Source organism: Homarus americanus, unplaced genomic scaffold, assembly GCF_018991925.1.
Source record: "Homarus americanus isolate GMGI-L3 unplaced genomic scaffold, GMGI_Hamer_2.0 scaffold42818, whole genome shotgun sequence".
Classification (NCBI taxonomy): Eukaryota; Metazoa; Arthropoda; class Malacostraca; order Decapoda; family Nephropidae; genus Homarus; species Homarus americanus.
This window is the reverse complement of record NW_024741585.1, coordinates 227,501-242,261: the sequence shown is the minus strand read 5'-3', so window position 1 is coordinate 242,261 and position 14,761 is coordinate 227,501. Positions and strand designations below refer to the sequence as shown.

The window sequence follows — 14,761 nt, the reverse complement described above, 5'->3', positions numbered from 1 at the left end:
ATCCATAATGGATTAACCTGTTGAGATTTACATCAGTTCACCTCCCAGGGTTAACAATTACGTGTGACAATGTACATACCGATGTCATAAGAGGTTTGTGATGACATGACTATTACTACTACAGGACATTCCACACACATGAACGTAACCCATTACTAAAACTCCCTATTGTTAGCCGGAGTTTTAAAATACATATAAAGTCGTGCTCGTAGGTCCTCCCCCATGAGATGATGTTGTTGAGAGTTTCTAGGAGGAGGAAGCACAAATATTAACAGAAACTCTAACACGAACACACACAAACACACACACACAAACACACACACACAAAAACCTCCCACAAACACCCCCACACACCACACAAACATCCTCATAAACACACACAAACATCCCCACAAACACACACAAAGAGGTTCCCAACTACACATTCATTCACAATGCCTCACCTCAGTACACCTTGCATACCAACCTACTGTACCTACCACCACTTCCCTGGGATCGTTCATGCACACACACACACGTACAAGGAACAGCACCACTATATACAACGACCTTCTGGCATTCTTCAAGCTTTAGTTTATTGTGACAGTTATTTTTAGATAATTGTAATATAATAACCGTTGTTTTTAGTATTACAGTGTTAGTAGATTAAAATATTTGTGTTTACTATAATATTAATTGACACTCTTTTGACACTGTATATAACTATTACTCTTGATAAAATCGCACGGGGAAAAGGGAAACAACGGAGACATCTTCAGAGGCAACTGGATTTTATCAAGATTTATCTTATCCACGTTTTCATTGTGGATCTACATGAAATAACTATTAATATGATAATTAAGCATAGGTACACGGAAGACAATTGACCCTGTGTTGATATAATTAGGTCATTACAGGTGATTATCACAATAGTACAAATTCGTCTCCTCATGTAAACGATTGATCGCAGTAATTTGCTGGTAGTTAACCTAAGATAATTACCCTATTATTTAACGTAGTTGCGTCAGAAATAATTGTATGATAGTTTAATGTAATCCTAAGTACCGCTGAGGTGAAGTGGCTGAACGTCAACACAAGAGACACAACCAGAAGATATTTCGCTCCTGGGTGATGTTGTCAACGTAGTAAAACCTGCCTATAACGGACTATATCAGAGAAGGAATACCGTCAACAGAGAGTCCGTTAAATATGAAACCTCCATATAACGGGCTGTGTGCCTTGAGTCGTACAAATATCAAGTGTTTCTGTTCATGGTAAATCTCAGTGCCCACTCATCACAACAACTGCTGATTCACACCACCACCTTGCACATCACAACTGATAAAACAATAAGTCTTTCTCATCACCATGTAAGGTAGGTGTGGTAACGACCTTGTACACTACACCACACTACCACACCCACCACAGTACACTACACTATTACATCCACTACATTACAATACACACCACACTGCATTACACCCACCACATCACACTACACTACTACGCCCACTACACTACACCCACCACATCACACTACACCACACTACTCTACACTATACACTACACTATAGGTGACGTTAACATGTGTCAGGTAATCTACATAAAACAGCCATGCGAGGTTGGATTCATCTACAAGTTTTAGCGAGTTAGTGGGACCTGTTGCATGGCCTGGGACTTAAAAATCCTCAAGGAACAGCTAAAACTCGAGTACTTTTATAGGTGTACTGTTCAAGCTACTTAGGTATACATTACACCCCCCACACACACACTTTCAAGCACCATGACGTCTCCCCTTGTACATAAAAGAGATATGACCTTTATATATATATTTCCGAATTCCGTGTTACTCCTCAAGATAAGAGCCTGTAGTCAAGTCCTCATGATAACTGCACAGGGGGCCAGGTGGGGCCTTCAACAGCGTATTTCTGCTGCGTGAGTCACAACGGCATCTTTGTTTCCTGGTTCTGAACGTGAGGTAGTTCCTGAAGGTGCCAGAGGAAGAGTGACAAGGACTCGTTCATTCGTTCATACTGCTCTTGAACGTAAAAGAAATTCCTGAACGTACCAACAACGGGATGAACAAAGGGTTAAAGAGGAAACACTAAAACGAAAACAAGACCGAGATGAAGGGGAGGCTAAACTATCCCTGAGGCACGACCCCAGGTATTTCCTACAGGTGTTCTCAATAATATATAATGAGAAGAAGAAGAAGAAAAGAGGGGGCATTCTTTTAGAAGGTTTGATGTGACTCCAGGGCGTGAAGACTAATATTAGATCAAGTATAATAAAAGTCGAATTTATTATCATACTTCACAGATCATTCTATTATATCATACATATCCGGGTGTACATGTGTTGGAAATGTATAAGGAAGGACGTTACCAAAGTATACATGTGTTCTAAACGTGTAGGAAAAGTGGTAACAAAGTATACATGTCTTATAATCGCAAACAAAGAATGTTACCAGTGTATACATGTATTCTAAATGTATAAGAAAGAATGTTACCAGAGTATACATGCGGTCTAAACTTGTGACGTGGTTTAGAAAGTGGTTAAAATTGGTGCTGGAATTTAAGGAAGATTTTGGTTAATTGTAGGAGGAGGAGGAGTTAGAAGAAGAAGAATGGATGGAAGACAAAAGATAGACAAGGAAGAGGAGGAGGAAGACGCCAGAGAGATAAAACAGGAAGAGGACATAAGAACATAAGAATGGAGGAAACTGCAGCGGGCCTATTGGCCCATACTGGGCAGTCCCGTTTACACCCAACCCCTATTGCTCATATGAGCATCCAACCTACGAAATAGAGAAATGGACGGAGAAAGGCGAATGAGAGAAAACAAGAGAAAGGAAGACGAAAGAGAAAGCAGGAGGAGAAGGAGGAAGAATACAAAAGATAGATAACATAAGGGTGAGGAGGTGGATGAGGAAGATGAAAGAAAGAGAACAGGATGTGAGAGAAAAAAAGACGCTGAAACAAGAGAGAGAGATGAGAGAGAGAAACAAGAAAGAGAGAGAGAGAAGAGAGAGGGGGGGGAGACCTCTCATCCACATCAAAACAGCTCAGGTACAGAATTAAGTGACTATCAATCCGTCATCTCAGATCAGGTAGTCACTTGAGCTAGAGGTGATCACGTGAAGATTAGGCACCCCAGCTTATATCACCTGATGATTAGACACCCTAACGCTACCTGGGCGGGTTAGGTTATGTGTGGTTATGTCAGGTTAGTTTGGCTAGGTTAAGTTAGATTAAGTTTGGCTAGGTTAAGTTAGGTTAAGCTTGGCTAGGTTAAGTTAGGTTAGGGTGGTTAATTTTAAGGTGAAATAAGTTCGAGGTGATTCTGGGGAGACTTGGGTAGGTCAGGTGAGGCCTTAAGGGGGAAGTTAAGTAGTTCAGGTGAGCACTTGACACTCCTTAAATTAATCGCCAGGTAAATGGATTCCCAGAAAGATTCGTTCAAGAGTTTCGTTTGTTGTTGTTGTTGTTGTTTTATGGTAATTTGGGAACTTAACGAGGTGGGGAGGGTGTTGTTTACCCCAGTCTCAGTACGGTGTTGACGCCATTTTTAATTATTTTATTTTTGTTAAGATGTATTTTGTTTACCGTGTTCACTTTAAAGGGGTCAGTTCGAAGTTGTTTTTTAACTAATAGAAGCGCCCTTTATTTACGTCAATATGAGGTGTTCCTGTAAGAGTCAGAAATGTTATTGGAGGAGTCACTGGGCCAGACATATACCTACACTGGGCCAGACATATACCTACACTGGGGCAGACATACACCTACACTGGGGCAGACATATACCTACACTGGGGCAGACATACACCTACACTGGGCCAGACATATACCTACACTGGGGCAGACATATACCTACACTGGGGCAGAGACATATATACACACACTGGGGCAGACATATACCTACACTGGGGCATATATACCTACACTGGGGCAGACATATACCTACACTGACATATACTCACTGGGCCAGGCATATACACCACACACCTGGGGCAGACATACACCTACACTGGGGCAGACATACCACACACTACTGGGCCAGACATATACCACACGGGACAGACATATATACCTACACTGGGCCAGACATACACCTGGGCCTGGGCCGACACATACACCTACACTGGGCCAGACATACACCTACACTGGGCCAGACATACACCTACACTGGGCCAGACATACACCTACACCGGGACAGACATACACACAAACAAGTTCACATCGTATTACCGAAAATTAAAGTTGTTTGGTTGAGTTTAATGATCTAAACTACAGCCCTGTCTGCCATTACTAGTGAGATGGCCTTGGTGTTACTATTTACCGTGTGTGTGTGTGTGTGTGTGTGTGTGTGTGTGCGTGTGTGTGTGTGTGTGTGTGTGTGTGTGTGCGTGTTTGTGTGTGTGTGATCATATTTATTCACCGGGAACACTGTACCTGTATGTCAACACACACATACACACACTGGCGAGAATATCCAATCAGGTGACGAACATCTCCCACGCACACAGCTAAAGGTCGAATGTGCTCCAGTACTAATAAGGCCCAAGTAACCTAACCTAACCATACCATTAGAGCCGAGGCTTACTTTAGGAATGTATCCCAATCTTAATGGTTAACTTAGGTCGGGGGCCTGTTACAACTGGGGCCTACTACGATTGGACTTGTTGGGACTGGAGTCTACTTGGGCTGAGACATACTAATTTTAGGGTCTCAGGGGACTGGGGCCCATTTGCCCAGTCACCCGCGCACTCCACGCCTGACCATATTGGCTGGAAGACATGATGGAGAAAAATCTAGTCTACCTTTTCTTCTTGAAGCAGACAGCCATCTTACACGAGAACCGCCTCACTCACTGTCTACATAAACACACACACACACACGTAAACAAGACATACATACATCTATAAGGATAACGACGATAAATCTGCCATATATTTGTTTACTTCACGACTTTTTCAATCACGTCTTCGCTCCGTAACTCCGAGCTTCCTGAACTTGGAAGAAACCCTATCAATGGGGTCCCAGTTTGAACGGGCCCCTAAAGTGACCTGGGGCCTATTTAAGAGCGAAGCCCACTCAGGATTGGGCCCCAATTCTAATGATTAGTTGGGGACAAATTAGAACCAGGGCCGCGTATTTAACCAGGCAGGCACCTATCCTCCATTCATACATCCGCCATCATGTGAGGACTCAAGATAAACACACCTGACACGTGTAAACCCAAAGAGAGGGTCGCGTCTACCCTCCTCGTGTTGCCATTCTGGACTTTGGACACACAGGAATTAAGGGTCACTCTACCCTACACACTACTCACCCAATGTTTACGTCATCCTGGACTTCCACACCTGCAAGAGGTCCGTTGAAGTCATATATTTAATGGCTGACTTATCACGTGTGTACTCTTGTTGGGGAAGCCAGATGTGTGATGACTATATGAAACAATAACAGCGGCCGCGGTGTTAACCTTGCCAGCCAGGTTCCATGCAATGCGGTTATCTGTATATCCTGTAATTCACTCAGTTTTAACACCAAGATCTTGTGTTCATCTTAATACCACTATCTGGAGGTGCTGGAGGCCAACACACATGACAGCAACAGTAGAGTGGTCGTAGAAATACGTTATGTATCCACAACTAAGTTTCCTTTCAGAGTCAAGGGCAGACAGGTGGCGGGGTTACCAACTCGTGGGATAACCTGGTGCAAGCGACCTGTTGCGGCTGCACCTCGCCGCCTCCTCCTCTCCTCCTGCTGCTGCTGCACACCACACGCCCTACTATCACCACTAACACCACCACAACACCACCACGGGGTTGTTGACTGAACGCATGGCGGAAATTCCTGTTAGTAAGAGGCGTGTTGAGTGCCCCGTGCAGCACCCGGATCTCCTTGAATGAAGTTTACACACACTGTGTTGCTGCTCAACGTATCCTGGGTCGTGTGCCCGACACTGGCGAACCTGAGAACCACTTTTTGTTGTTATCCAGGACGGCAATAATCACTAATCAAGTTCACCAACGCCTCATGTAACACACTTCACTTATTTTCCTCATTAAACTTATAAATATATTTGACTCATCCTCTTCGCTAGAATTTCACTCGGCCACTTATCACAACACCGCCGGGTCGGTCAATTACTTCTTTTCTCTCTATTAATTATGTTTTACCTGTATACTTTTTCTCTATACCGCCACAAGAGCACTGCGTCAGGCCTGACAAAGCAGCAGCGGGAGCGTGTTTACCTACGTGCGCATCCCGCGCGTCACTTGAACACAGGTAACGCAGGAGGCCCCACACAACACACTACCACCCACCAACGCCGCCGTCTCACTGACTCACTTAACGTTCTGTGTGAGCCGGGAGCCTCGACCAGGTGAGGCAGGGGAGAGGTGAGGTGGGAGGAGTGGGGCGGGCGAGGGGGGGGAGGGGGTTAAGAGAGGTAAAGGGAGAGGGGAAGGGGTGGGGGTGGGGAGGAGGGAGGAAGGTGCGAGCGATAAGAGGTATTCGTATGAGGGCAGATAAGTGGGTTAAGTGATAAGTTATATATTATCGTACCTGTGATAAAGCACGAGGTGTTGTTAATCACGAATACCTGTTAGGTACAGTGACACTGACCATCAGCACAATAACCAGCCGCCATCAACAATAAACTAACCTGGTGGATATTTTTTAGCTTATCATCTTAATATTATAAAAAAAAAACTCAAGTATACAAATCAAATCTTAAGTTACAGGAAAACCTCTCATGATTCTAGAGCAACAATCACAGGGAAGAGGAGGCTCAGTGAGGGCTGCGACCATCTAAGTTACACAGTTAGTTTAGGGAGACCTGCTGTGGCCTACCCTCATCTCGCCCTCCCTCCCTCCCTCATGCCTAAACTGTTACGGGAGAAACTAAAATAAACCATAAGAGCCTTAAAGTGGGAGGTAATCAAGTCTGCTACGTTACAGCGTCGTCACTCGCTTTTCTCTTCCCGGGGACCTCTGTGGCCTTTGGCTTTTAATTTGTGTTTTTTTGTTCGTCATGGCTGGGAGTGATCTGACCTGCGGTTCTCCTCATTTCTACCCAGAGCTGCTATTTGATTCTTTCTCCCCCGCAAGACACGGCACCAGCCACGATGAACGAGGAACTACGGCGTGTTGACAGGTGGTAATCGTCCCTCTCTCACACACTCGCCCAAACAACAAGACGACATTCTCGACACCGCCGCCTCTGGCCTCTTAACTCCGCCAACCTCCCCGAACTAGTTTTCATTTTACGAAATTAATTTCTTAATTGCGACATTTATTATTCGCTAATGACATAAACGCCCCCTTCCCTCTCAAGACAGGCCACGTGAACCTGTCCGACCCTGAACATGGTGGAGGGAGACAGACAGAGAGAGAATCAACACCACCTTCCCACAAAATCAGACAGCAGAAACTCATTGACATGAAGCTCCACGTTGACTGGTGTCTCCACAAGATACACCGGAAACACTCACAACCTTACTCCTCACACGCCCTCCTCCTTCCCTCTGTTTCTCTCACACCATCCACTCAGGTCTTCCTCCCTCCTCACACCATTATCACCCCCCAGACACACACCTCACCGGCTAGCTGGGGCCCCTGGGGCTAGGGTGACGAGCTCTGAGATTAAACTGGGACCTGGAGGCAAGGCTGGGAGCTCTTGATAGATAGGTAGACACACCCGGGGAACTAAGGGGCGCGCCTACACACACACACACACACACACACTGTGGCCTCATTCATCAATCTCAAGACAATCGTCGTTCATAAAACATTAACCTTGTATATAACATCTAATAAATAAGTAGGAGCTAAATAACTAAATAAAATTAAGTTCTTGGCTTCGTAAATACACCCAGAAATGTCTCCATCGATAAATATGTTGTGCTACGTGATGGTACAGTAGTTACAACTAATATAAACGACAGGTACAGTAACTCCGATTAACAAGAAATATAGGTACATTAATTCTACCTATAGTCACTAGTATAGAGACCAGGTATAGTAATTCCAATTAGTGTGAAAATACAGGTAGAATTCTCGGGATACTTGGCAATATCTGGCATGGGTGTTTCGTCCTGGTGAGCCCCCAGTCCTAATAAGCCCCAATCATAATGGGATCCCTAACCTAACCTAATATAATCACCAGAAGTGAGACCCGTTAGAACTGGGTCCTGACCTTGATGGCTCTACGAGTCAAGAATAATACAAACGCAACAAGATCCTCCTCCCTGACCTACCATAACAAGCCTATGACCTGATGTAAACAAAGAGACTCAAGCATGGGTCACCAACAGCTGATTTATGACCACAGGTAAATAGGGTCACAAATAGGGTCAATGTGGGTATTTTTCCCCAGAAATTGTTTCAATTTACTGATACATCCTCCTAAAGATTCTATTATGTTCCTAACTTTAGACTGATTCTCCATTCCCATTTCTCACATAACATTACATACTTATCAATCAATTTCAGCTGTTTTAATACTACAAACGTTTAAACATCTATAATATTCAACTCTCAAGACTACATCAACATTGTAAAACACGTACGGTATTCCTTTATGTAAACTGAAGATGTATAATTATTGTAATATAATTCATATCAAATCCTCTATTACAAATATATTATCCCAAACATTGAAAAACATCAGCTATAATATTGTACTATTTTGTAGTTGCTGTAATGATGTAATATTTTATAGTTATGATTACATGAACTGTTTCTATCAGTCAATGGTGTTTGTAATTATCACTGTAATGTGTACCTATTTATTATTCCTTCATACAGTAGTTGTTTACTTGTTTACTGTATTTCTGGGTGTTGGTGTTGTCATTGTTATTGTTTTTTTTATTACTGTTCACTTGATTGTTTTTATCTTTATTATTATCATCACCATCATAATTACCATTGTTACGTGCTAGTATTATTACATGTAGTAGCAGGTCAAAAGTGTAACCCACAGCGACTGTCACGGTATTGTGACACAATCTATTGTTCCAACAGCAACAGTATAACGGTGTGTGTATATATACAACAGTGTATATACATATATTTGTGCATCCAGGATATACAGTGTGTGTGTGTGTGTGTGTGTGTGTGTGTGTGTGTGTGTGTGTGTGTATTTGTGCGTATCCTTGCAGGTGTGCTTATATGTACAAGCGTGCAGTAGGGTGGTCCAAATTATAGGGTGAAAATTTTAAAGTTGAGTGAACCAAGCGAGCACACGGTGCCCTCGTTGCACTTCAGGATGTTTAGGAGTCCCGCAAAACGTTTAGTTATTTTAGTCTCATAAAAATTCTAACAAACAGCCAATTTCCTTCTTGGGTAAAATTCCAGAGGGAGGTGTGAAGACCAGGGCACCTGGAGCCTTCCACCAAGCCAGATGGATGGCAAAGGCCATTTATGACCTTAAGATCTTCCTCTTCAGAGAGCAGTTCACCCTCACTGCTGACGAAATGCGTGCGGTGCGGAATCTCAGCCTCTTCATTTCTCTGTTCTACACCAGGTACTGGCATCAAGCAAGGCTCGCATCATACGCCCCCAAAAATGACTTGGATTTCGTGAAGGATCTTGAGAGCGGAATTCCGAATCGTCAGCTGGCGAACACTGCCCTCACAGCCTTCAAACGCCAGGAATTGACCAGTCTTGCATTCTTCGATGACCGGATTGGAGAAGAGGAGAAAGTTGCAATGGTGGAAAATCTCTAGAAGAGAGAGCGGAAGGGACTGAAGAGACCTGACGGCAAGAGATTCTCTCTTCAAACACCGCTTCCTGACTTCGTGACTGCCAAGACCAAGAACATCTTTGTCCTCATTCTCCCGAATGGTCGTCGGGAGTCGGAGTCCTTCCACGCCAAGCCACCTTCTTGTTGGAACGAAGATAAAACCTACTAACAATTCATTGCCTCCGTCGCTTCACTGAAGGTTGTGAACGACAGCGCCGAAAAGGGTATTGCTCTGATCACACAATTCAACTCATCCATCACCATGGATGAGACCCAGAAACAGTACCTCCTGAAAGTTGTAGCTCAGCACAGGAAGGATGTGCCCTCCATGTCAAAAGCTGTCTTCCTGAAATAAACTTACAATCTACAGACAACGATGCCTTTCCCTTTCCATGAGCTTATTTGAGATAACTGTGTAATTTTTTGTGGTGAACAGGAAGTTGAAGTCTTGCGGGACCCCTGACTATTGAGATAAGGAACTGAAATTTTGCCTGACGACATGTTTGGGGTAAAGGTATTAGGGCGACATGTGTCTAAATTATAATTCCAACTTGTATTTTTTGGACCACCCTAGTGTGCATCCGTGTAAACATTTCAGCGCGCGCGTGTGTGTATGGTCCGTGCGTGGGTGTGTTTCCCTGGACACTCAGCCACTCGTAGTATGATTGCAAATCCTGGTCTGAGCCTGCATGAACTTGTACATGTGGGAGTGTTGGCACGCTAGTGTGTGTGTGTGTGTGTTGGCGTCACTAACTTGGGCATGCAGACAGCCCTGGTCAGTGCAGGTGGGCGTGAGGTGGGATTAAGCGCAGGAGGAGGGGGGAGGAGTGTACATGGGTGTGGCAGTTGGCAGCGTTAACACAGTGGCTGCCGTGCTTTCTGTTCACTTTAAATAACACCAGCCTGTACACACGTCCTTCCTTCATCAGTTATCATGCTACATCATCACAGAAACATGTACAGGTCTAGGTACAATACACTACAATATGATAAATACAAACAGGGTAAAAGTACAGCATTACGTCACACCATCTCACCGCTGTACTTCTACTACGCAAGACAACAAACACAACAACATAATGATGAAACTCTACTCGTCATTGTTCCAGTACGACACCTACTTGTCACCAGGTGGCAGCACAACAAGTACAGTAAACACACTTGGATCTCATGGAGACTTCGACGCTCGCATAGAAAATGAGATTCTATCATCTTACCAACAGTAGCTCCTATCCACTCCTAACCTAACACGAAACAAATAATATAACAAGAAAATACAAGTTGTTGCCTCAGAGACAAGGAAACCAAATCGGGTTTGTTTGTCAAGATCAAATTAACACCGCCATAGTTTGTTTAAATATCACGGCGATTATATCTGGCGGTGTGAGACGGACGGACGGACAACCACCACCACCGACTGTCAATAAGTGTTGAGCCTCAAAACACAGTAAATCAATACCTGTTCCTGTGAATTTCTCCTGCGGGATCCAGTTCTGGGTGAGGATTCAGGCCGAGTCAGGTTACCCCGCCAGTGACCTTGTATCCCAACCTCGTCCAGGGCGTTGACCCGCTCAAAACACCCCCCACCCTTTCTCTTCCCCCCCCCACCCTTACTCTTGTCCCCCCCCCCCTCCTCCGCCTCTATTCTACCCCACCCTTAGTACCATCTCCTGCTGACCCACCACTACTACCAATACCATATGACCAACACACATTCACCACCCCTATAACAATATCCATCATCATCACTCACCACCACCACCACCATAACTATCATCACCCACCACCATTATTCATCACCAACACCCCGCACTACCACCAACACCTTCACCCATCACCACCACTATCAACCACCACAATAACAACACTCCATGAATCTCCAGTGACCCTGTTTGTTGGTGTTGTGAAGGAAGTGACCCCTCGCCCCGCTTAATAAGGCAATGTGCTCAATAAAACGTGTTCTTATTTAGGACCTTATTACACCGCGTTCACTCTAAATAAACTTGTACACTCGCTTTTAGTGCTACCTGACCTTCACTCACTCCAAGTTCAATGTTCGTTCACTCCAAGTTCAATGTTCGTTCACTTCAAGTTCCCACCAATGATACACTACGAGAGTCCGAGTGGGCCCCAGTCCTATTAGGCCCCGAAGAGAATAAATCAAACCTGCTGCAAAGTAGGATTGGGGCCTGTTAGGAATGGGCCCCAATCCTAATGGTTAGTTGGGGTAGGTTGGGGCCTATTAGGACTGGGGCCTATTTTACCCAGTCACCAAGATGAAAGAAGAATGAGGGAATGAAGGATGATGATGAATGGTGAGAAGAGGAGGTTGAGAAGAATGAAGGAGGGACAGAATGAGGGAGAAAAGAGAAGGAGAATGATGAAAGTGGAGAGGAGGAGAATGATGTTAGGGAGAGGAATGAAGGCGGAAGAGGCGGATAAAGATGAAAAGAAAATGGGGACGAGGAGAAGGGAAAAGGGGGAAAAGGAAAAGAAGAGTGGGGAGGAGGAAGAAGGGTGAAGGATATGGAGGAGAATGAGGGCGAGGTAGAGGAGGTGAAGAAGAAGAAGAAGAATGAGGGAGAGGGGAGAGGAAATAATGGGGGAAGAAGAGGTAAAGGAGGAAGAGGAAATAAAGTGGGGAGAGGAGGTAAAGGATGAAGAGAAAGAGAGAAAATAACATGTCAACAAAGGTGTAATATAAGACATAGAACAGACAGACAGACAGACAGACGGGGATAAATTAATATAAGAACAATTAAGTGCTGAGTAAGGAAGAAGGTTCAAGACTCACGTGGTGTCCTTCTGCAGGATGGAGGCGAGGGAGAGGGCGTTCATCCACTGCGCCATCTGGTCCTTGGTCTCGGCGGCGAAGTAGTAGGTGCGCATGTTCTGGTGCTCGGCCTTGAACGCATGCTTGCGGTACACCCGGTCCTCGGAGTCTACGGGGCTGATCTTGAACGATGGCAGCGGCAGCGAACCCAACACCTTGTCCTCCTCCGGCCCTGCAACCACAAGTAAACACAGTCAAGCTAAGTCAGGCAACACGGTCATAACAAACCTATCTCAGTGACCCAGATCCTCTACTGCAGGAAAGAGTATTGTATTACGGTCAAGGTGAGTAACATCTAGTTAATTTAGTGTCACACCTGAGTTGAGTAACATCAAGGTATAAACACAAAACATCCAGTGGAAAAACACATCAGAAAATCATTTATAAACAACCTGGCTATCGTAGGTCGTAAGTTGACACACTGAAGAACGTTGTTAGGTATGTGTGTGTGTGTGTGTGTGTGTGTGTGTGTGTGTGTGTGTGTGTGTGTGTGTGTGTCTCAGGTACTGTACATTAGAGGTGTATGTACAATTTAAGGTATGTATACATGGGACAAATAATGTATTCACGAGACAAATAAGGTATACATGAGACAATAATGTATACATGAGACACAAATAGTGTACGTAAATTTATCATCAAGTTTGTCCAATCAATAATCACTAATAAGTTTGTTCACTCTTATACTGTTTCTCTTAACGTGTATCTTCATTTATGCATTATTCCTTCCTTCTCCTCCCCACCATGCACCTTCTCCACCCCCCCACCTTACCGAGGAATCCTTCACCACCCCCCACCACCCCCTCCCCTCCAGCATCATTCCTCAGTGCATGACGTGGTCTTAAATGCCAACCAAACCTGCTTGTGGAACTCTTCGGCAGATGTTTCAATGGTTGCATCACAGCCCCTTAAGACACGACAGATTCGTCTGTGGATGCGTGAAGAGGTTACTGATTAATTGGGCCCCCTAGTCCTGATGGGCCCTAGTCCTGATGGGCCCCTAATCTCGATGTTTACGTTAGTTTAGGGGTTTATCAGGTTTTAATGCCACCCATGAGGTAGACTTCATACACAAGTTCGGTCTGGTCGCGGGAAGGTTCATACGTGATGGTTTTGTGGTGTGAATAGTGTGAGAGAAGTGTATGATTGTATGTTATATGTTAAGTACAGGTGACATAAAGGTGAAACTTGATGTATAAAAAACAAGAAAAGTAAAAGAAAAGGGAAAACAAGAATAGAGGTAAACAAACAAGACTGTGATATGTTTGACCCTGACCATCAATGACCTGACAATTAATCATCCTGACCTTGAACAATGAAGATAATTACACCAGTTTAATAACTAACTCCCACAGTCCAGCACAGCCATTTATAAGACCTAAGCGAGTCACAGAGGTGTTTACAGGTGTGTAATTTGAAGAGAGACAGGTACAGGTAGATGGGACTGTCACTCACCCGGACGTCCCTTCTTGACCATGTCGTGACTCAGGTGGCCACTTCGCCACCAGGTAGGTCCTCCTCACACTAGTTATTACTCCAACACACACTCCACCTTATCACACTTTCATCATCACCATCACTCGTTTCTTCATCCAATCATTACCTCAATTTTTTTTCCATTATTTTGAAGGTAATTATGGATGCACTTCCTCTATTATTCTAAACCACAACAATTATCAATTTTCTGCTCAGGTGTATTGAGGTCACACCAATGGGCTATTGAGAATTTACCGCTTGTTGACGTTTTCATAATTTAAACTATTTTCATAATAATAATAAAAAAAACACTCGTGGATGTAAAACAGAGCCTCTCAACTCCTCCCCTACACACGCGCCCCCCACGACACCACAACCACTACTAACAGCGACAAGAACCTCGGCAGAAGCGCACACACGCTACCACCGCCTGTCTTTCACTGACCCCATGCCTCTGATACTACCCCCAGCGTGCCCCCGCTGCTCCTCCCTCCCACACACGACACAAGATTACCTCCTTCCTCTTCACCTCTTAACACCACCACCACCACATCTACCTACCTGGATCATTGCACCGTCTTCCTAACCCGACACAACAATCAACTACTGTACACAAAAACAGCCTAAAGGAAAAAGGAGGTGTAAACACGAGTGAACGAAAGCCAGGGAGGAGCCGGGGGCAAAGTGTGTCACCGCTGGGTCAGTGACGACCTGCATACTTAC

General features: G+C 44.5%; 1 protein-coding gene across 2 annotated transcripts in view; it reads right to left on the bottom strand.

Annotated features, from left to right (window-relative positions):
* The window catches only part of LOC121875969, a 199,443-nt gene that overhangs the window by 16,008 nt on the left and 168,674 nt on the right, over positions 1 to 14,761 (bottom strand). For both annotated transcript variants that reach the window (XM_042380788.1, XM_042380790.1), the window contains one exon: positions 12,524 to 12,734. In XM_042380788.1, the coding sequence (XP_042236722.1) occupies positions 12,524 to 12,734 (211 nt within the window). The remainder of the gene's footprint in view (positions 1 to 12,523; positions 12,735 to 14,761) is intronic.